This window comes from Aulonocara stuartgranti (genome assembly GCF_965226115.1).
Source record: "Aulonocara stuartgranti genome assembly, chromosome: 14".
Lineage (NCBI taxonomy): Eukaryota > Metazoa > Chordata > Actinopteri > Cichliformes > Cichlidae > Aulonocara > Aulonocara stuartgranti.
The window spans coordinates 149645-172438 of NC_138950.1; the positions used below are offsets into that span (position 1 = coordinate 149645).

At 45.3% G+C, this 22794-nt stretch overlaps 1 protein-coding gene across 2 annotated transcripts; it reads left to right on the top strand.

The window, feature by feature from the left end:
- Nucleotides 1–22794, top strand: LOC309687306 (transmembrane 4 L6 family member 1). Of its 2 annotated transcripts, XM_082502163.1 has the most exons (6): nt 1–29; nt 2061–2254; nt 21475–21543; nt 21690–21844; nt 21999–22191; nt 22295–22794. In XM_082502163.1, exons 2-6 carry the CDS (start codon nt 2078–2080, stop codon nt 22313–22315), a joined length of 615 nt encoding a protein of 204 aa, XP_082358289.1. In that variant the 5' UTR covers nt 1–29; nt 2061–2077; the 3' UTR covers nt 22316–22794. The 2 variants fall into 2 exon arrangements, with proteins under 2 accessions (XP_082358289.1, XP_082358290.1); XM_082502164.1 differs by lacking the exons at nt 1–29; nt 2061–2254 and adding an exon at nt 15503–15654.

The window sequence follows — 22794 nt, forward strand, 5'->3', positions numbered from 1 at the left end:
CTGAAGTGGATCGTCAGTCAGCCTTCCCGGTGAGTCGACTTCTGCTATTATTAATAGAAACATATTACTGTTGCTCAAAGTCTGTGTACTGTCACAGATTTAAAAAATCATCTTACTAAATAAACTAAAAACTGAGAAATTATATTTGTAAATGAGTTTAATAATTTCAACATATAAGTGCAAATAGAAGGAGCCTTTATTCATGCTTTTACTTTGATGAGATTTGACCTGAATGATACATGATCACACAGTTTTGTAATTATATTATTATTTAGTGATTTAAACACTCGAGGATTGAAGAATGAGTGATTATTAATCTGTATGATTGAATCAATGTTTTTATTTAAACAGGTTTGTATTATTAATAATGATTATTCAATGAATTCAGACTCGACTCAGACTATGACTTTACTGATATTGACAGAAATATGAATGTGATTATTTCAATGACATTTCAAGGATGATTTTGTAAGTTTATAAATAAGTTTTTAAAGAACCAGATTAAACGAGTCACATCACAGCATAATTAGAGGAATCCAATAACAGGAATCTGAAACGAGGACTCATTTTACAGGAACCCGATCACAAAGTCAAATTACAGGAGTCATATTGAAAGACATTATAGAACCAGATTATATGGGTCAAATCACAGGAGGCATATTACGGCAAATTGCAGGCGCTGGAATACAGGGTCAGACTAGAGTCAGAGTATAGGAGCAAGATTACAAAAAACAGATTACAGGAGTCAGATTAGAGCAGCGGTTCCCAAACTTTGTTTGCTGGGCCCCCCTTTGTTTTACAAGGAAAATGTTCGCGCTCCCCCCCTCCCGCGTGCGCACAAGCACACACACATCCTCCAACCACACACGCACACATTTTGCTCCATTGCGGTTTATTTCACACCTCAAACATTTTGTAAACAATTAAGCAAATACAAGTAAACAGCAATAAATTACAGGCAGTAATAAAATAAACTCTTTTACGCTGCGTCCGCACCTACACGGGTGGTTTTGAACACGCAGCTGTTTCGTCCACCTAAACGGCATTTCGAATCACCGAAAACTGAGATTTTTTAAAACTCAGTTTTTACGTTTACGTGTGGACGAAGAATACAGAGTTCGTCAGGCAGCGTCAAAGCTATGTGCCTTTTTCACGTCACGCTGTGGCCACGTTATTGTTTACAGGAGATGAATCACAGAATGGCAGATAGAGACGAAATACTGTTAATCTGACTGTCTGCAGGTTTTACACGCAGTTACTGTCCCTCCATCTACAAAGGCAGAGGCGTCACAGTGTGATTATTTTACTGTAGTTGGTTTTTTCCTGTGTAATAATGTTCAACATTGCATCAATACATTTTTCAAAAATGCCTCTCTGTGCAAAATGGGTTTAAAAACATAAACAGCTGTGGGATCCTGTTAGTCTGTGACAGAGGGAACAAATCGTGGCAGGATCAGCCTGATGTTATTTGCATCCTGCTGTAACTTTACTGTATAAAGAGCAAACATCTCCAACATGTCAGGAGTAGTTAGTCATTACAACAAGTGTTTGTGAACTAAAAATCAAGAATGTGGGATCCTGTTTGTCCGTGATTTGGAGAACCCAGGGAAAACCAACCCTGCAGGGAGACCTACCTCAGCACTTGTGCAGGTGAAGCCAAAGGGCAGATTTGCTTCACCATATTTTCTAGTCTTTGGCTTAGAATGAAGTTGGTTTGGAAACATATTCAGCGATGCTTCAGCTCCTGCTTTGCGTTTCTGTGGCCGCCCCGTGCTAGCAGTGTCCAAGCGTTGTTTTTTTTCCCACCCCTTTTCATACCGCGCCCCCCCTGCAATGGCTCTGCACCCCCCCTAGGGGGCAGCCCCATACTTTGGGAAGGTCTGGATTAGAGTAACCACACTACCAAGATTACAGAGTCATATTAGAAGAGTCAGATAATGCGATTAAAATTACAGGAGTCGGATGTTAGATATTTAGTTTAGAAGAAATGATAATACTATGAAGGATGTGTTTTTACCTTCAGACTCGCCGGTTAATCTCATGACTGTTTTCATGTGCAGTTTCTATAAAAATCTAGATGTGCGTATCAAGGTGTCTGCGATGTGTGGGCGTGTCTCTAGTTCCCATGGCGATTGTCTGCATACTGTGCAACATCCTGCTACTGGTTCCTGAGCTGAAGATCCAGTTCCTGTTGGACGGTCATGTGACTAGAGAGGCTACCTGGGCCACAGGACTGTGGGGCTCTGGCTTCCTGGTGAGTGTGTGTGCATACATGGACTGGTTCTTATACTTAATATATATACATGTACTACTTTAACATGCCATCCATGTGTGTTTGTGTATGTGACCTTCAGATCAGTAGGCCAAAGTAGGGATTCTACATATCGCCTTACTTTGGACCTTTCATCTCTTCCTCAAAGTTAAATAAGGTCAGCTTTTATAAAATGTCTGTTGTCTTTGAAACTAAGCTTCAAACTCTGGTGCCTTCACATCTAGGAAACGATTGGGGTCAACCTGAAACAAAGGCAGATGTGAAATGTAAAAGTGAGATCAGAGGTCAAGTGTGACATGATATTTAGATGCAAAATATGATGTGATAGTCACAATCACATAGTACGATTAAAAAGAACAAAGTAAACAACATGAGGAATATACAGAATATAATATTATTCCCTCAAAAGTAACTACTGCGCAGAGCTGCCGTAACAGAAGTCTGTAGACTGCTTATTCTTCTTTAGACTCTTTCTCCAATCTTTCTTCCTGAGTTAACTTAAGTAATGACTTTCTCCAAAACATCAGTGTGTCTACTACACCTCAATCCTACGAGACTAGGGATGGGTATTGATTTTCACGATTCCAATTCCAGTTTCGATTCTGTTTAACAATTCGATTCTTTATTGATTATTTTTAAAAAGGAGAACACTAAGGTTGATTAGCTTAGAACTTTGTTTTATATCTTCTCTTTGAACAAGAGAGAAATTTAGGAGTAACATGGCCTTACAAACCCAGCAGTGAGATCTTAAGAGATCCAGCCTGCGGCTCTTCAATGGGGTGTCACAGGGTCCCCAGGAAAACAAAATGTAAATGTAAAATAATAAAATAAATATTCTTCTGTAGCAATAACAAAGTTTAACATAAATTATTCTGTAGCAATTACGCAACAGTAATGTTCCTGCCTACAATTAAACACATTCACTTACTGAAAATCATCTGCTGTGGCAAACGGGTGCAAGCCTTTGACCACAAACTTAGACACTGCTGGGTGACATTCGTCTATCCTGCCTGAAAGGAGACGCTACGGGTAGACTGCAGCGAGAACTGCCAGCATCTGAGCCAGACTCTGTCTCATCATGGTCACTAAATGCACAGTAATGGCAGGTCTGTAATAAGGCAGATCGCGCTAACATAATATGCACTGTTGTTGATTATTTACGTGCCGCAGTAACGGGAGAGGACGTGCAAACGTTACCGCTGCTGCTGGGTTGAGATTCACGAGTCCGGAGTGGAATTAAAAACACGACATTCATTTAAGGTCATCGCGTGTTTTGTGAGCAAATGCTTTTGCATATTCGTAGTGTTTCCTCCCTTAAACATCTACTTTGCAAGTATTGCAAGTTGCCCTGTTGTCATCCGTTCTCGTAAAGTATAACCAAACTTTTGAGCGTTTGAGCCGTTTAGGCGCCGTGTTTCCTGCCAGGTAAATGACGCTCCGCAACGTGGTGACGTCATTCGGGGCGACTGGAATCGATAAGGGAATCGTTTGCAAAAATGGCAAACAATTCCAAGGAACTGAAACAGTGGGAACCGGTTCTCAACAAGAACCGGGTTTCGATACCCATCCCTATACAAGACTGCTCAATAATTATAGGCCAATCTCCAACCTTCCTTTCATATCAAACATCCTTGAAAGAGTAGTTGTCAAACAGCTAACAGATCATCTGCAGAGGCTTATTTGAAGAGTTTCAGTCAGGTTTCAGAGCTCATCACAGCACAGAAACAGCTTTAGTGAAGGTTACAAATGATCTTATGGCCTCTGACAGTGGACTCATCTCTGTGCTTGTCCTGCTAGACCTCAGTGCAGCGTTCCATACGTTCCCATATTTCATTGAGTGATTCATTCACAGCTCGGGGCAGATAGCCCCCCCTGCAGGTTTTCCTTCCCAGTGTTTCCAAAGCGCTTGCTCATTATGATTTTTGTTGTTTTTCTGTTTATAGTATTTTATACCTTACAGTATAAAGTACCTTGAGGCGACTGTTGTTGTGATTTGGTGCTGTATAAATAGAATTTAATTGAATTGAAAACTTGCATATTAATGATCATTAACTGACCTCCCAGCCCATTGTTCCTCAGTGGGCTGGCTTCAGTCATTGTACAAATGTCCTGTTTATAAGGTTGAAACCTGCAGTCAGCTGAGACTGAAGAAGTCGCCTGATGATGATGAAACGTTTCTCCCACTGAAAAGTCCAGATGAACAGAATTAACTTTGGGTACAGACCTGTTACCTGTATTACCTGTGGTTTCAAAGGTGTTTGAAAATGTTGCTGTTAAACAAGTAAAGGAACATCATTTCATTAGTGTGTTTGATTCTATTTGCCCCTGTATTCTGGAAATAATTAATACTTCTCTTTATACTGGCTCAGTTCCTAGCTATTTTAAACAAGCTATTGTTGAACCAATGTTAAAGAAACCAAATTTGGATCCATCTCTTCCAAGCAGTTACAGGCCAATATCAAAACTACCATTGGTGTCAAAGATCTTGGAAAAAACAGTTGCAGAACAACTTAACAACTTTTTGGAAAAGAACAATGTTCTGGACATTTTCCAGTCTGGTTTCCGCAAATTGCACTCCACTGAAACCGCTAGTGACATTCTGATGGCAGCAGACTCTGGAGAGTACACTGTTCTGGTTATGTTGGATCTCAGCTCTGCTTTTGATACTGTTGATCACAGCATCATGATAAATAGGCTGAAGGACTTGTTTGGGATTACTGGCGTTGTTTTAAAATGGTTTATGTCGTATCTATCTGAGAGATCCTTTACTGTCTGTATAAATCATGTGCTGTCGGAAACATCAGTTCTGTCTTCTGGGGTACCTCAAGGATCTGTTTTAGGTCCTATTCTCTTTTTGCTGTATATCCTCCCTCTAGGCCACATTATCAGACGTTACAATAATATTTCTTATCATCTCTATGCTGATGACATTCAGTTGTACTGTTCTTTCAAAGCTTCTGAGTTGTATAAATTGTCTTATTTAAATAATTGTCTGTCAGAAATCAAACAATGGTTAAATGACAGTTTCCTTCAGATAAATGCAGATAAAACAGAAACTTTGATTATTGCACCTGATCACATGCTCTCAGAAATTAGGCAGCATATCAGTTTTTTAGACCCTTCATTTCAGTCGAGTCTCAGAAACTTAGGTATTATATTTGACAGTTCGATGTCTCTTGAGAAACACTCTAAACAACTTGTCCGGAACTGTTTTTATCATCTAAGAAACATTTCTAAACTCAGGCTACTGGGCCCTATTTCAGGAAGCCGGTTTAGAGCAAACTCTGAGTAAGTATACCCTGAGTTAACGGAAACTCTGGGTTTCCGGTTTCACAAAGCGAGTTTAGATTGATCCTGAGTGAGTTACTATGACGACACACTCCGTGAAGCTAACCTGCCCCCTAGCAGGTTAGCTTCAACTAACCCTGACGTTCTCCGCCTCTTTGTCAGAAACCTGACTGTAGGAAGTGTCAGACATGGCGTGCTCCTTCCTTGAAGAGCCAGTAGATGTTGAAGCCCAAATTCTCCGCAGAGCTCTCCGCCGGGAGAGAGTGATTAGAGCGCGTTTGGACATTTTATCATTTCCTGATGATTTTCTGTGCGAACGTTACCGTTTTTCAGCACAATCTATAATTCATTTGAATAACATCCTCAGGCCTAATATTGCTCATGTGACACATCGCGGACATGCTCTCAGTTCTGTACATATTATTTGTATCGCACTTCGGTTTCTTGCAAACGGGAGCTTTCTGTATAATATTGGTGACGCTGAGCACGTTTCCAAGGCTACCGTCTGTCGGGCAGTCAGGAATGTTACAGTTGCACTGAAACGTCTCCTGTACTCGTTTGTGGTGTTCCCCGGTCATAGACCCACAAGATTTATCAAAGAGGGATTCCACAAAATTGCAGGTATCAGGATGAACAAAACTTAATTCATGATGTGGTGATACTTGGACTACTACTTAAATTTTACATTTATTCTCACGGTTCCCAGGCGTGATTGGCTGTATAGATGGCACTCACATTCCAATCATTGCTCCTTCAGTAAATGAAGGAGACTATGTGAACAGGAAGTCTTTCCACAGCATTAATGTACAGGTACATAGTTCCCTGTAGCATGTCAAACTAACAAATTATTTCATTATAGTAATGGATGCTAATTTGTGTTCTCTGCACTGTGAAGATCATATGTGATGCTGCCAACATTATCACAAATGTGGAAGCCAAGTGGCCAGGCTCTGTGAGTGGTGGTGGTGGAGGACCCCCACCTGTTTTTCTGTTGGCTATAACAGGTCACATTTGAGCATACAGAGTACGCAAATATGTACTTGTAATGTGCTCAGATAATTTCAATAAGTGCTTACAGAAAGAAAATTAATGTAGCCTCTAACTGCAATTGATTTACATCGGACAAACAGACCAAGCACTATGGCTCATAATACAATTACACCTTACCTGTTTGGACTATATTTTTATATTTCATTTTTACTTGCTGCCAGGAACGTTTGGGGCCTGTTGGGTTGCACCTGCGCTCACATCACATCACAAAATAAAATGTATGAAATAAAAAATAAAAAATATAATAAAATAACGTGTTAAATGGGTGGAAATCCCTAGATCAATGTTTAAATTAACACTCACGCATTGACTCTGTCGGCTATGTTTTGCCATGCATGCTCCCTTTCTTTTGCAGCTGTGGCTGTGTTACTTTTTTTCCGCAAAATTTGCATGTTATCGGCATATGCTGCCATCAGAATTTCGGCCTCAAGCGCTGTAAGATACATTGACCGCGCCTTCTTTCCCTCCGTCTCCATGGTGACTCGCTTAATCTGTGCTCCACTAATCAGGGCTTTATGTATCCTCGTGCGCGCGCTTAATTTGGGGTTAAAGCAACTCCGGGTTGATTGAACTAATTGTTATCAGCCTTTCTGAAACCGAATATTCCGAGTTGGACAGTTCGGGGTTACTCAACCCTGAGTATCGTTTTTCACTCTGAGTTTTCTAAACCGGCTTTCTGAAATAGGGCCCTGGTGTCAAAGGCAGAACTTGAGATGATTACTCATGCTTTTATCTCTTCTCGTTTGGATTATTGTAACGATCTTTTTAGGTGTCTCAACAAATCAGCTCTGGATCGCCTTCAGTCTGTACAGAATGCAGCGGCAAGACTTTTAACTGGTACAAACAAGAGGTCACACATTACTCCAGTTTTGGCTTCTCTTCATTGGTTGCCTGTAAATTTTAGGGTTCATTTTAAAATTTTAGTTGTAACTTTTAGAGCTCTGCACGGTGAAGCTCCCCAGTATATCTCTGACCTGTTGAAACCTCATGTTTCATCCCGAGCACTTAGGTCTTCAGGTCAGAGGCTACTGGTGGTCCCACGTACTAGATTTAAAACACGTGGGGATCGGGCTTTTCAGGCACCGAGGCTGTGGAACTCTCTGCCGTTGTCTTTACGCTGTCTAGACTCTACTGACTCCTTTAAAAAGCAGCTGAAGACATTTTTATACAAACGGGCTTTTAATTAATTTAATTAATTTTAACTTGTATGTCTGTGTTCTGTCACCATGTAACCGTATTCTGTTTAAATAGATTTTCCCTGAGAAAGTTACTCTTTAGTGCCCCCTTTTGGCATGACCTGGTGTAACGTGCTCAAATCCGTCTCTGTTCTATGATGTCATCAGAAAGCGCATGTTATTGTTTGGGGAAAGGACTTCTCCCGTTCTCCCGTCCGCTGCTGTAGTGGCATTTGTCTCCCTTAAGACGGTCTTTAAGGGCATTGTCGGTATGTAATTCTGTTCCATCTTTACTAATGAACAATCTACTTGAAGAAATGTGATTGCAGTGTTTGCTTAATAGAAACGTTTGTAAAGAGGGAATTAGCTAACGCTTTCGGCTAAACAAGTCATTGTACTGTTATTGTGTATTTCTCCTCATCTATGGTTTCTAAGAGCATTTCATGTCATGTTGTTTCTCAGTTTTACCCTACTTCAACTGGCCTAAGTAAAGGGAGTGAAGTCAAACCCTCTTGTCTGCGTGGTCATTTTGAAGAGGAGTTTAGTCTGAATGTCGACTCTAGCAAGGCGTTAGAGGCAGAGGACATTACAGTAAAACGACAGCCTCTCAAAGACCAGTCTCGTGGGGAACTGGACAGCAATTAGAGCTATCCTCCGGAAACAGCTCAGATGTAGGAAGAAATCCAATCGACAGCAACATGTCGCAGAGAACCAGCGCATCAATGAAAACCAGATCTAATATATCTGGCTCCTCCAGGCATACCAGGAGCTCAGCTGCAAGTAAGGCAGCCGCTGCACAAGCACGTGCAGAAGCTGAGGCGGCTAAGGCTGAAGCAGCATTTGTGGATAAAGAGAACGATCTGAAGCTGCAGCAAGCGGAACTGGAAGCTTCTATGCAGCTTCGAAAAATACGTCTTGAAGCGTCATTAGATAAAGTACGCATGGAAAAAAGGGCTGCAGCTGCAGAAGCAAAAGCAGAAGTTTTGGAGGCTGCAGCGATCCAAGATGATGGCGAGGGTCTTAGTGAGATAGATGTTCCTGCTGACGACCCAGTATCGCGCACAAGAGAATATGTGAAGGGTGCCTCACACGGCAGCCAAACCACGCCCATTCTAGAAACCTCCAATGATAACACGGAGACGAAACTCCTTCAGCATTCACCGACCATAGACTCCTACTCCAAGATCTTTACGCCAGGATCTGATGTACATTTTCGACCAAGCCTCAAGCCAGTTGCGACACCACACATCCAAACCCAAACCACACCCATAATAGCAAATCTAAAGGATCATTTCCCAGGCAACGCTGATCAAAGTGAGACCTACACCCCTAAACAAGAACCAACGGTCAATTATGCACGACAGCCTCTGGACAGCGGCTACACCGGCGCAGCGTATATCACAACCCCAGACAACTCCGGTCACCCACATGAGACCACATGCCGGGAAAGGGGCCCACTGTACACTCCACTAGAAATGGAGAAGAACATGTCAGACCTTGTTAGATTTATGGCTCGACGTGAACTGGTGACTACAGGGCTCCTTCACTTCAACGACCGTCCCGAATGCTACAGAGCCTGGAAAGCATCGTTTATGAATGCCATCAGAGGTCTCAACCTCTCACCAAGTGAACAGCTTGACCTCCTCGTGAAATGGCTAGGTAAGGACTCAGCTGAACATGCCAGACGAATACGATCCGTGTATGCGAACCAACCAGCTAACGGACTCAGAGCTATGTGGGACAGGCTTAATGAGTGCTACGGTGCACCAGAGGTCATCGAGGGTGCCTTTTTGAAAAGATTAGACAACTTTCCCAAGATTCCAAACAGAGATGGTCGTAAACTAAGAGAGCTGGGAGACTTGCTGTCGGAGATACAGGCTGCCAAAGAAGATGGTGACTTGCTTGGGCTTAGTTATCTGGATACCCCTCGTGGTGTTACCCCTGTCGTCCAGAAGCTGCCATTTTATCTCCAGGAAAAATGGCTTTCTTTAGGCTTTAAGTACAAAGAAGATCGCGGGGCTCCCTATCCCCCATTCGGTTTCTTTGTAGACTTTGTGTGTCGGGAAGCACGGATGCGCAACGACCCTGGCCTCACACAGACAGCATACAATAGTGAGTTATTAGGCAGTAAGCAATCGTCTAAAGCCGAAGGTCACAAAGCTGTGGCAGTTTTTAAAACGAGGGTCTCGCCGGATCCTCGGCCCCTTTTCAACGGTACAAGGACTGCATCGTTTCGCACCCAATCTGGAAGCGAGTCATCCACTAGAGATGATCCAGCAGAGCGCTGCCCGCTACACAACAAACCCCACCCCTTACCCAGGTGTCGCGGGTTTAGAGAGAAGCCAATGGAAGAAAGGAAAGCACTCTTAAAAAGGTACGGAATATGTTACAGGTGCTGCAGAGCCACACATTTGGCAAGGAATTGTGAAGACGACATCTCCTGCTCAGAGTGTGGAAGCAAGAGCCACATTGCAGCCCTCCACCCTGGATCTGCCCCATGGTCCACCAACACAGCACATTCCGCACCAGATCAGGGCGGGGAGGGAAATTCCAACCTGAATGAAGGTGATGTTTCCACAGCATGTACTGAGGTCTGCGGAAATTATTCCGCAGGGCGTTCCTGCTCAAAAATATGTCTGACCAGGGTGTACCCAACCGACTGCCCTGAAGCTGCAGTTACGGTATACACAATATTAGATGATCAGAGCAACAGATCACTTGCACGTACCGAGTTTTTCGACCTATTCAACATTGCAGGGCCTCCTTCACCATACACTTTGAAGACATGTGCCGGAACACAAGAGACAGAAGGCAGACAAGCACGTGGCTTTGTGATCGAACCCATTAACGGGAGTGTCACACTCTCTTTGCCGTCACTGATTGAATGCAACGAGATCCCAAATAACCGCGCAGAAATACCAACACCAGAGGTAGCATTAAACCACAGTCATTTGAAGGCCCTTGCAAAACACATTCCAAAGCTGGACTCCCAAGCTTCCATCCTGCTCTTGCTAGGCAGAGATATCATCAGAGTTCATAAGGTCAGAAGACAAGTGAATGGCCCACAAAACGCACCCTATGCCCAGAAGTTGGATCTGGGTTGGGTTATTGTAGGAGATGTGTGCATTGGAGATGTCCACAGACCTACGGTTATCAGCTCTTGCTACACTAACGTACTGAAAAATGGACGTCCTTCTCTCTTTCAGCCATGCCCAAACGATTACTATGTAAAAGAGAAGTATAGTAGTGGTAGCTCCCCCTCATTTCCCCTAACATGCAAACATCTCCCTGCTAGTGAGAAATGGGCCACCTTAGACTGTAATGTGTTCCAGACAACAAAGGACGACGACAAAGAAGCTCCTTCAATCGAGGACGGACAGTTCATCCACATCATGGAGCAAGAGGTCTATAAGGACCAAGAAAACAGGTGGGTGGCTCCCCTGCCTTTCAGATCTCTACGACCAAAGCTCCCTCATAACCACGAGCAAGCACTTGAACGTCTCAAATCTCTACAGCGGTCCTTCAGAAGGAAGCCTAAAATGAAGGAAGAGTTTGTCTCGTTCATGGCAAAGATCTTTCAGAATGGGCACGCTGAAGAAGCCCCACCTCTGAAGCCTAATGAGGAGCATTGGTACCTACCTTGTTTTGGGGTTTACCATCCCAAGAAGCCCTCCCAAATAAGAGTCGTCTTCGACTCCAGTGCCCAGCACAAAGGTTTGTCTCTGAACCAAGTACTCCTAACGGGACCAGACCTCAACAACACCCTGGTAGGAGTCCTCCTTCGGTTTCGGAAAGAACAGATCGCCTTCACTGTGGACGTGCAACAGATGTTTCATTGTTTCAAGGTGCGTCCTGAAGACCGGAACTTCCTCAGGTTCCTCTGGTTTAAAGAGAACAACCCAGAGAAAGAGATTATGGAGTTCCGTATGAACGTGCACGTCTTTGGAAATAGTCCTTCGCCGGCTGTGGCTATCTACTGTCTTAGACGTGCAGCACAGGAAGGCCGGAAGGAGTATGGGGAGGACGTAGAACAGTTTGTCACTCGTGACTTTTACGTAGATGACGGGTTAAAGTCCTTGCCCACAACAGACGCAGCTATCGACCTGCTCAAAAGAACTCAAAAAATGCTGGCTCGCTCTAACCTTAGGCTGCATAAGCTGGCTTCGAACAGCAAGGAGGTCATGAAGGCCTTTCCCAGTGAAGATCATGCCACAGACCTGAAAGATTTGGACCTTACTGCTGACACTCTACCAATGCAGCGTAGCCTTGGGCTGTACTGGGACTTGGATTCAGACTGTTTTACTTACCGCGTCCAGGACGAGAGAAAGGCATTCACTCAACGAGGAGTTCTCTCAACGGTGAACAGCCTGTACGATCCTCTAGGATTCGTCTCCCCCGTGACAATTCAAGGGAAACTGCTGCTTCGAGAACTGGCCTCACAATCTTCAGATTGGGACACCCCATTACCAGCAGAAAAGGAAAAGGTGTGGGAAAGTTGGAGAGATTCTCTGCAGGAGTTAAGACATCTGAGGATCCCCCGACCATACTCAAACATGTCACCATCTACTGTCAAGTTAACAGAACTCTGTGTCTTCTCAGATGCCTCAGAGAAAGCAGTAGCTGCCGTTGCCTACTTGAAGACTGTGGATGCAGATGGGGGATGCTGCACTAGATTGGTTGCAAGTAAAGCCAAACTGGCCCCACGTCCAGAGCATACTATACCTCGGTTGGAGCTTTGTGCAGCAGTCATGGCAGTAACTCTGTCTGAGGTCATCACCTCCGAAATAGACATTGTATTTGACACAGTCACCTACTACACAGACAGTAAGGTGGTGCTCGGATATATCTACAATGAGAAGAGAAGGTTTTATGTATACGTGAGCAACCGAGTCCAGAGGATCAGACGAAGCACTACGCCACAGCAGTGGCGATATGTCTGCTCAGAAGACAACCCCGCAGACATCGCCTCACGGTCTATCACAGCAGACCACCTTGAGAACACAATATGGTTCTCTGGACCGGCATTCTTGTCTCGACTTGAAGGGGCGTCACCGGTGGTACAGAGGTTTGACCTTTTGGAACCAGATCAAGACAGTGAAATCAGGCCTCAAGTCACAACACTGTCGGTCACTGTCCTCAAACATCTCGGCTCTGGGCGGTTCAATCGCTTCTCATGCTGGGGTTCCCTCATAAGGGCTCTTGGTACCCTTATTCACATTGTTCAGAGCTTCAAAAAAGGAACGGAGTGTGTCGCTCAGAAATGTGAGGGTTGGCACCAGTGCAGCACACCCCCAACCAGGGATATTCTTGAACAGAGTAAGCTAGTCATTATCAAAGCAGTTCAACAAGAGGTCTATAGGAAAGAACTGGAGTGTCTTGCATCAAACGCCAACATTCCCAAGAGCAGCCCACTCGTTGCCCTGGATCCTTTCATTGACTCAGACGGGCTGTTAAGGATCGGGGGTCGCCTCATTGAGGCAAAAATAGGATTCCACGAGAAACGGCCACTGGTCCTGCCTGGACGGCATCACGTAACCACTCTCATAGTGCGTCACCTTCATGAGCAGGTACGTCACCAAGGACGTCTTTTCACTGAAGGGGCTGTCCGAGCTGCAGGTTACTGGATCGTTGGTGGCAGGAGATGCATTAATAGACTCGTTTTCGAGTGTGTCACTTGTCGAAGGCTGAGAGGGAGGTGTGAAGTCCAAAAGATGGCAGACTTGCCACCTGACAGGCTCAGCATGGAACCACCCTTTAGCAACGTCGGCATTGATGTGTTCGGGCCCTGGTCTGTATCAGCCCGTCGCACGAGAGGAGGCCACGCCGAAAGTAAGAGGTGGGCTGTCCTCTTTACCTGTCTGTGTGTCAGAGCTATACACATTGAGGTAATTGAGTCATTGGATGCCTCCAGTTTCATAAACTCATTCAGAAGGTTTATGGCGATTCGAGGACCTTTGAAAAGCATACGCTCCGACCAGGGTACTAATTTCACCAGAGCTTGCAAGGATATGGGGATTCCCTCGAATCTTGATGGGAAACACATGGAGAGGTTTCTGTCAGAACACGGATGTACGTGGACCTTCAACACACCACATTCCTCTCATATGGGAGGAGCGTGGGAAAGGATGATCGGCATCACACGTCGTATCCTGGACTCGATGCTTCTTCAGATGGGCTCCTCCAAACTCACGCATGAGGTACTCACAACATTCATGGCTGAGGTCTCGGCCATAGTGAACAGTCGACCATTGGTGCCCGTGTCAAATGATCCTACAGATCCTTTCATTCTTACACCGGCTTCATTGCTTACTCAGAAAGTAGGTCCATGCCCAGTACCAGAAGGAGATTTTGGACATAAAGACCTATTGAAGCAACAGTGGCGCAGGGTCCAAAGCTTGTCTAACACATTTTGGGACAGGTGGCGGAAACAGTATCTGTCAACACTACAGTGTCGAACAAAGTGGACTTCTGACCGGCCAAACCTTAAGCAAGGAAGTGTGGTGCTTCTTAAGGACAGTCAGTGTAGCAGGAACGACTGGCCCTTAGGTATCATCGTCGATGTGTATCCCAGTAAAGACGGAAGGGTGCGCAAAGTGCAAGTGAAGGTCATTAAGAAAGAGGGACCAAAGCTTTACGTCCGACCCGTGAATGAGATGATCTTGCTCATTCCTCCAGATGACTGAAATGTGTTTGACCTTGTCATATTAATAGGTGAAACCTGCTGAGTTTCAGACGGGGAGTGTTCTGTCACCATGTAACCGTATTCTGTTTAAATAGATTTTCCCTGAGAAAGTTACTCTTTAGTGCCCCCTTTTGGCATGACCTGGTGTAACGTGCTCAAATCCGTCTCTGTTCTATGATGTCATCAGAAAGCGCATGTTATTGTTTGGGGAAAGGACTTCTCCCGTTCTCCCGTCCGCTGCTGTAGTGGCATTTGTCTCCCTTAAGACGGTCTTTAAGGGCATTGTCGGTATGTAATTCTGTTCCATCTTTACTAATGAACAATCTACTTGAAGAAATGTGATTGCAGTGTTTGCTTAATAGAAACGTTTGTAAAGAGGGAATTAGCTAACGCTTTCGGCTAAACAAGTCATTGTACTGTTATTGTGTATTTCTCCTCATCTATGGTTTCTAAGAGCATTTCATGTCATGTTGTTTCTCAGTTTTACCCTACTTCAACTGGCCTAAGTAAAGGGAGTGAAGTCAAACCCTCTTGTCTGCGTGGTCATTTTGAAGAGGAGTTTAGTCTGAATGTCGACTCTAGCAAGGCGTTAGAGGCAGAGGACATTACAGTCTGATCTTACTGTAAAGCACTTTGTGATTTTTATCTGTGAAATGTGCTATATAAATAAATTTTACTTACTTACTTATTAACATTTGGAGAGAGCAGCTTTGCTCCATCCAATGGAGCTTGAATTTAGAATAAACCAACCAAAACTGCAGAGCTAATCTATTTGCTTATATGGAATAGAATAAACACATTGACATTGTACATATACAATGAAACTGTGGGTGCTCCCTATCAACTGTCCAGATATGAAATATAAATAGTAAGACAGCAGAGACAAATATCAGACATGAGAGACATGTAGAGAACAAGAGAAAGGCACACATTAGAACAGACCTTCCCAAAGTGTGTGGCCCGCCCCCTAGGGGGGGGGGGTGCAGAGCCATTGCAGGGGGGCGGTATGAAAAGGGAAAACAAACAAACAACGCTTGGACACTGCTAGCACGGGGCGGCCACAGAAACGCAAAGCAGGAGCTGAAGCATCGCTGAATATGTTTCCAAACCAACTTCATTCTAAGCCAAAGACTAGAAAATATGGTGAAGCAAATCTTCCCTTTGGCTTCACCTGCACAAGTGCTGAGGTAGGTCTCCCTGCAGGGTTGGTTTTCCCTGTCGGGAGCAGCGCTGGGCTGTTCAAATCACAGACAAACAGGATCCCACAGCTGTTTATGTTTTTAAACCAATTTTGCGCAGAGAGGCATTTTTGAAAAATGTATTGATAGCAATGTTGAATATTATTACACAGGAAAAAAACAACTACACGTAAAATAATCACAGCGTGACGCCTCTGCCTTTGTAGATGGAGGGACAGTAACTGCGTGTAAAACCTGCAGACAGTCAGATTAACAGTATTTCGTCTCTATCTGCCATTCTGTGATTCATCTCATGTAAACAATAACGTGGCGCACAGCGTGACGTGAATAAAGGCACATAGCTTTGACGTTGCGTGACGTAAACGCAAAAAGGAGTTTTAAAAAATCTCAGTTTTCGGTGATTTGAAACGCTGTTTACGTGAACGAAACAGCTGCGTGTTCAAGAACACCCGTGTAGGTGCGGACAGCTTAAAAGAGTTAGTCGTTTATTTTATTACTGCCTGTAATTTATTGCTGTTTACTTGTATTTGCTTAATTGTTTACAAAATGTTTGAGGTGTGAAATAAACCGCAATGGAGCAAAATATGGGCGTGTGTGGTTGGAGGATGTGCTTGTGCCCGCGCGGGGGGGACATTTTTCTTGTAAAACAAAGGGGGGCCCAGCAAATAAAGTTTGGGAACCGCTGCATTAGAAGAACAAGTTCCAAGCGCTTGGAAGTAGTGCAGAGGACATGGTCTGGGTAGAGTCTGTGTGTGAGTGGCTGAGTGATCAGGGCCACTCAGACCATGGCTGAGATGGTGTTTGTTAACAGTCCGAATGGCCCCGGGGAAGAAGCTGTTAGTGAGTGTGTGGGACCTGACTGACCAGAGGCGCCGACCGGAGGGCAATGGGTCAAACAGGTGGTGCCGGGGGTCACCTGTGATAGCCCTGGTTTTCCTGAGACAGGAGGATCAGGCGATGACCTCCAGGGGTGTCAGAGGGCAGCCAGGGATGTTTTTGGTGTTTTAATGACCCTCTGTGCAGCCTTCCTGCTCTCAGTCGTGGCCCCTGAGTACCAAACACCAGGCAGGAGGAGAGCACGCTCTCCACTGAAGAGCATTAGCAGCTCCTGGTCCAGGTTATTCTTCCTCAGGACACAGAACAAGCGCAGCCACTGCTGGGCCTTCAGGGCGATGCTGTTGTGGGTCTGAGTGAGATCAGCCGAGATGTGAGTGCCCAGAAACCTGAAGGTGGAGACAAATTCCACCTGTTCTCCATTTACAATGAGAGTGGACCTGTCTGTGCCTACTGAAGTCCATGATGAGTTCTTTGGTTTTAGGATGTTCAGCTTCTGTTTGTTTTCTGAGCAGGAGATATTCTCTTCCTCCATGTAGAATAGAATAGCCCTTTATTGTCATTGTACATATACAGTGAAAATTGCACACGCGCCATAAGGTGCTCCATAATCTGCTGTTATGGCACCGGTCCTGGAGTACATAAGCACACAGCCCGCTGCCCATTAACTTACCGGTGTCTTTGTTGCATCCTGGGGCTGGGGAACCAGCAGCTAGTCACCCAGAATGGCTAACTGAAGGCAGGACAGTCCTGATCCCCAAGGACCCCCAGAAGGGACCAATCCCCTCCAACTACCGGCCAATAACCTGCCTCAGCACCACGTGGCAGCTCCTGTCAGGCATCATAGCGGCTAAGATGAACAGGCACATGGGTCACAACATGAGCGGGACACAAAAAGGAACTGGCAGGAATACCAGAGGAGCAAAATACCAGCTACTGGTAGACTGAACAGTCAGCCGAGACTGCAAGACCAGACTGACCAACCTGTGCACTGCCTGGATGGATTACAAGAAAACCTGACTCAATGCCCCACACCTGGATCCTGGAATGCCTAGACCTGTCTACAACAGATCAACAGGATCCTAAGAGCCCTCATCAGGAACTCAGTGGGGACGTGGCGAACAGCAATAGAGGCCATGTGTTTTTCCACTCCTCTCCTCCTTACCCTTATCTTCCCTGCTTAGCCTCTATGTCCTTGTCTTGTCTCGTGTGCATTACTTTCCCTGGAACAGTCTCTCACTGTCGTTCTCTAAAACCTAAAGAGAATTATGGATTTGATCAACTGGTCTCTGAATGCTATTGACACCCTTTTCTCAACGAGAAGTCTGGGCTCGGGAGAGCCCGAGTACCCTGGAGGGACTTTCCCTGCTGGATACACGATGGACGGGTGGCAGAACTGGAGGGTCGTGTGCCTGGCGGGACTGTCGATCGAGGACGCTGAAGATATCTATCTATTCGGAACCGTGATAACAGGGTTCATGCTGATCGGAGTTGGCTTAGCCCTGGTTTATCGGAGAAATAAGAGAGCGGAACCGGCTGTTCAAACCCCCCCAAGGCTGCCCGCTGGAATCGAAGCGATGGGATGAGGCGCGACCTCTCACAACGAACGTAATATGGTCAACACCTTGGAGACGCTTGCAGCTGCTGTGAAGGCTCAAAGCAACACCATTGAGCGTATGAGGGGAAACATCAGAGAGAGGCCTGCTCACAATGACACCCTTGAGCGACAGTTGGAACACATCGCGGAACGGATCACTGCAGTTGTGAAGTCTCAGAATCAAAAGAACGACAACACCATGGAACAGAAGTTTGATACCATCATGGGGAGGCTCGCGGCTCTCCAACGGGAGATTGAGAGACCAGCATCAGAGTGTTAAAGAGCAGCCTGAAAATTCTCCTGGGCTGCTCGCATGGAAATTTACAAAATCAATATCGAAATTGCGAACCCCCATCACGGCGCCAGCTGCAGGCCCAAGGCTGGAGCTGAACTATCACTCCCTGATAACGACTGTGTTACGGCTATTCTTCCCATCCCATGCAAGGCCACCTGGATTGGCTGGAGGACTGTTTACTTAGCCTGATAGGGCGAAGGACACTGTCTCAGCTGAACTATGGACACGCACACACACACACTTACACTGATAAGCACGCACTCATCCCCCTCCCTTTCCAAACGCCTTCGATGCTTGTTTCCTGCGGGGGAACACGGCGGGTCTGTGTGCCACGCTGGAATGGTAGCGCTGTGCAGGGCGGCTGCTGTGTTCGCTTCGGATTACTCCTCACCCCCCACCCAATCCTGTGGCTTGTCATGTCTTTCACAATGTTGTGCTGTGGACATTTATGTGCCCTGCATGTGGCGACAAATAAAGCTTGATGATACTGATACTGATACTTCAGCTCTTGGGGGAGGCGGACGCCTCTCTCTCCCTTGTCTTTCCTGCTTAGCTCCTATGTCCTTGTCTAGTCTCGTCTAACTCTAACCCTCAGAGATCCTTTCAGTCTCGTTCTTGTTCTCTAAAAAGTTAAGAAGAATTATAACTGTTGATTTGATCAACTGGTCCCTGAGTGCAGTTGACACTCTCTTCTCTACGAGGAGCCTGGGTTCGAGAGAGCCCCAGTGGAGGGACATTCCCTGCTGGATACACGATGGATGGGTAGCAGAAGTGGCGCGTCGTGTGGCTGGCGGGTCTGTCTATCGAGGACATTGAAGACATCTACCTATTCAGAACCATGACAACGGGGTTCTTGCTGATCTGAGCTGGTTTGGCCCTAGCTTATCAGCGGCAGCTGGACGCTTGAAGACCAATGCCGACGAGAACAACAACAAATTCTCCCCTGATAGCAACAACGAGACTCCCTAACTCTCTCACCAGTTCCCTCCAGGCCACCTGCGTAGGCTGCAGACTGTTGATCTTCGCTTAATTGGGTGAAAGGACATTTCCTCAGGCTGAACGCAAGCCACACATCCTCACACGCACGCACACAGACAAAAAGGCCATGTCTACACTAATACGTTTTGATCTTTTTCTCTCTGTTTTGGCCTCCCGTCCACACTGAGACGGCGTTTTCGGTCAAGGAAAACTGAGCTTTTTGAAAATGCTCTCCAAAGCAGATACGTTTGAAAAACGCAGCTTTTGCGTTGTGGTGTGGACTGTGAAAATGGAGGCTTTGTAAAACCATGATGCATTTTAGTCATGTGATGCAGTCATGTGACCAATTCAACTAAGGTGGTGGACAGCATTTTGTTTGCTGTCAGTTTTGACAGACCTATTAAAGGTTAATATCAGTCTGTACATGCTCCAGATAGCTTTTCTTCCAATTCTTTAATTCTCACTCGTTTTTGCAACTTTGCACTCTCATATTACTTGCTGCAACAACTCCACCTCATTGTCAGTCCATTTAAAAGATTTGGTGCTTTTCCTTCACATTTTGCCGCGATGTTTCAAAGAGCCGCAAAGTAAAAAAACAGCAGAAAGAAATGAGGGAGGTTGAATTGTGTTACTTTACGTGCATGTACAGTACTGGAACGTAAGCGTTTTTGGCTGTTTCAATGTGGACGAACAACTCTTTGAAAATGATAGTGTGGACACGGAGCAGTTTTAGACGAAGGTAGTCAAACTTAGGGGATCGAACTACCAGAAGGCAACATTGCAGACATCGAGGACAGCTACAAGTACCTGGGGATCCCACAGGCAAATGGGAACCATGAAGAGGCCGCTAGGAAAGCTGCAACCACCAAGTACCTGCAGAGCGTCAGGCAAGTCCTGAGGACTATCAACACCTACGCCCTACCTGTGATCAGGTACCCTGCTGGGATAATAAGTTGGCCAAAGGAGGAGATAGAAGCCACTGACATCAAGGCAAGAAAGCTCCTGACCATGCACGGAGGGTTTCACCCCAAGTCCAGCACCCTGAGGCTGTACGCTAAGTGGAAGGAAGGAGGTTGGGGACCGTTGAATGTCAGCACCTCAAATGGTAAATGGCGTGTATTTATATAGCGCTTTACTAGTCCCTAAGGACCCCAAAGTGCTTTACATATCCAGTCATCCACCCATTCACACACTGGTGATGGCAGCTACATTGTAGCCACAGCCACCCTGGGGCGCACTGACAGAGGCGAGGCTGCCGGACACTGGCGCCACCGGGCCCTCTGACCACCACCAGTAGGCAACGGGTGAAGTGTCTTGCCCAAGGACACAACGACAGACTGTCCGAGCCGGGGCTCGAACCGGCAACCTTCCGATTACAAGGCAAACTCCCAACTCTTGAGCCACGATCGTGCTGGGTCTGGTGTCAGTTACCTCAGGCAGCAGAAACGTGAGAACGAAGAGGAGCAAGAGGAGGCACCATCATGGAAGGACGGGCCCCTGCACGGTATGTACCACCAGCAGGTAGAGTAAGTGACTGATATCCAGAAATCCTACCAGTGGCTAGACAAAGCTGGACTGAAAGACAGCACAGAGGCACTAATCATGGCAGCAGAAGAACAAGCTCTGAGATCCACAGAGGCTGGAGTCTATCACACCAGGTGCAGGTTGTGTAAAGATGCCCCTGAGACAATCCAGCCATATCCTTCATATTCATGTTATTTTAAATGGCTGAATTTGTGTTAGTACAAGTTCCTTACTGAGGATTTTTTGTGTGTTCCTGGTTGTGGTTTTATCTGCTCAGTGACTGTCGATAATAACTGTGCTGCGTCTGGTACAGTACATTTTGTCATTTGGGATTTTAATGTTTGACCTTTGACTCATTGTATTGACTTTGAGTACTCCGGGAGAGTAGAAAAGCGCTATATAAGAATCAGTCCATTTACCATTTTACCATTTACTTGTCAGTTACATTTGCATCAGTATAATTTGCTTACTGATGATGTGTTTTTATGTTCCTCTTTGTGATTGGACCTCAACAAAGTTAAAGTAGAAAATGAAATCAAGGTGTAACAGTTTAACTAGAATTTTTAAACTCTGATTTCAGGTTCTACTTGGAGCTCGAGCCTTTGTCCAGAGCAGCAGAACCCGAGGCTGCTGTGCGTTCAGGAGTCAGGTGACCTCAGGCTCCACCCCCTCTCGCACCGATTTTCATCACAGATGTTTTTTATCAAAGTGAAATCTGGAAACCACATCTGTATTTTTCTGACACGTGTGAGCTGCTCCAGATGTTGTCAGTCATATCACGTCTCTCTTCTCCAGATGTTGTGCCAGCTGCTTTACTCCTGCCTCTGTCTGCTCTCTGCTGCCTCCTGCTCCCTGGTCAGTGCCACTGGTCTGTCTCAGGGTCCCCTCTGCCTCTACAACGACTCCTCTGGTCCCACCTGGGGGGTCCCGCTGCAGCCCCTCCCAGGCCGGTGAGACACACTCACACAGATGTTCTGAACTGGTTTTAGTGGTTTCCTGTCTCTCTGTCCTCAGACACTCGGAGTAATGTCAAAGATGTTTTCTTTGTAGCCTCGGACAGATGTTTCCTTGTACTCTTGGGCAGATATTTTCCTGTCTCCTTAGACACTCGGGATACCTGTTCAACAGGACTCTGTGGTCTGGGGTCTGCTTGGAGCCCAGCTCGGTGGTCCAGTGGAACTTGGTCCTGTTCAGTGTGATGGGGACTGTGAGCGGACTGCAGACGGTCCTCTGTGGGGCCAACATCCTGAACTCCATACTTGGCCTGATTCTGGGCCGGGGCCTCTCCCACAGTAAGGTCTGTGGGAGAACACACCTTTGGACCATCTATTTATAACGTCTGCTCCAGATTTAGCAGTTTATTCATATCGCACGTGTGTGTGTGTGTTTCTATGTTTCAGATCAGTCCAGTTTCAGTTTGACGTGAGTTCGATCCTGGGAGCTCCAACTGTGATACACAGAATTAAAATTAAAAGTCTTTCACTGATGCACTTTAGATAATCAATAGCATGAAGATCAATAACCTGAAATACCTCGACCTTACGCAGGATTGCAGTACATGTACCTTTTAATAATTATTTATTTATTTTCCTGAATAAAACTATTCAAACATCCAGTTAAGCTAAATAATCAATAATAAAATAATATCCTCGTGCTTAATAAGAGCTTCAACAAATTCAAATGTTTGGTTAAAAAAAAACAACTAAATCATTGATTTTTGTTTTCAAAGTTAAACTCAGATTTTTATTGATTATGTTGTTTACTGATCATTTTATTAAACTTTTTATTTTTTTAATTAATTTATTTTGATTAGCATTCAGATATCTCAGTGTATACAGAATAAAGATCTACCACAAAGAAAGCACGAGACAAGGCTAATCAACAGTTATTGGCTGAAGCA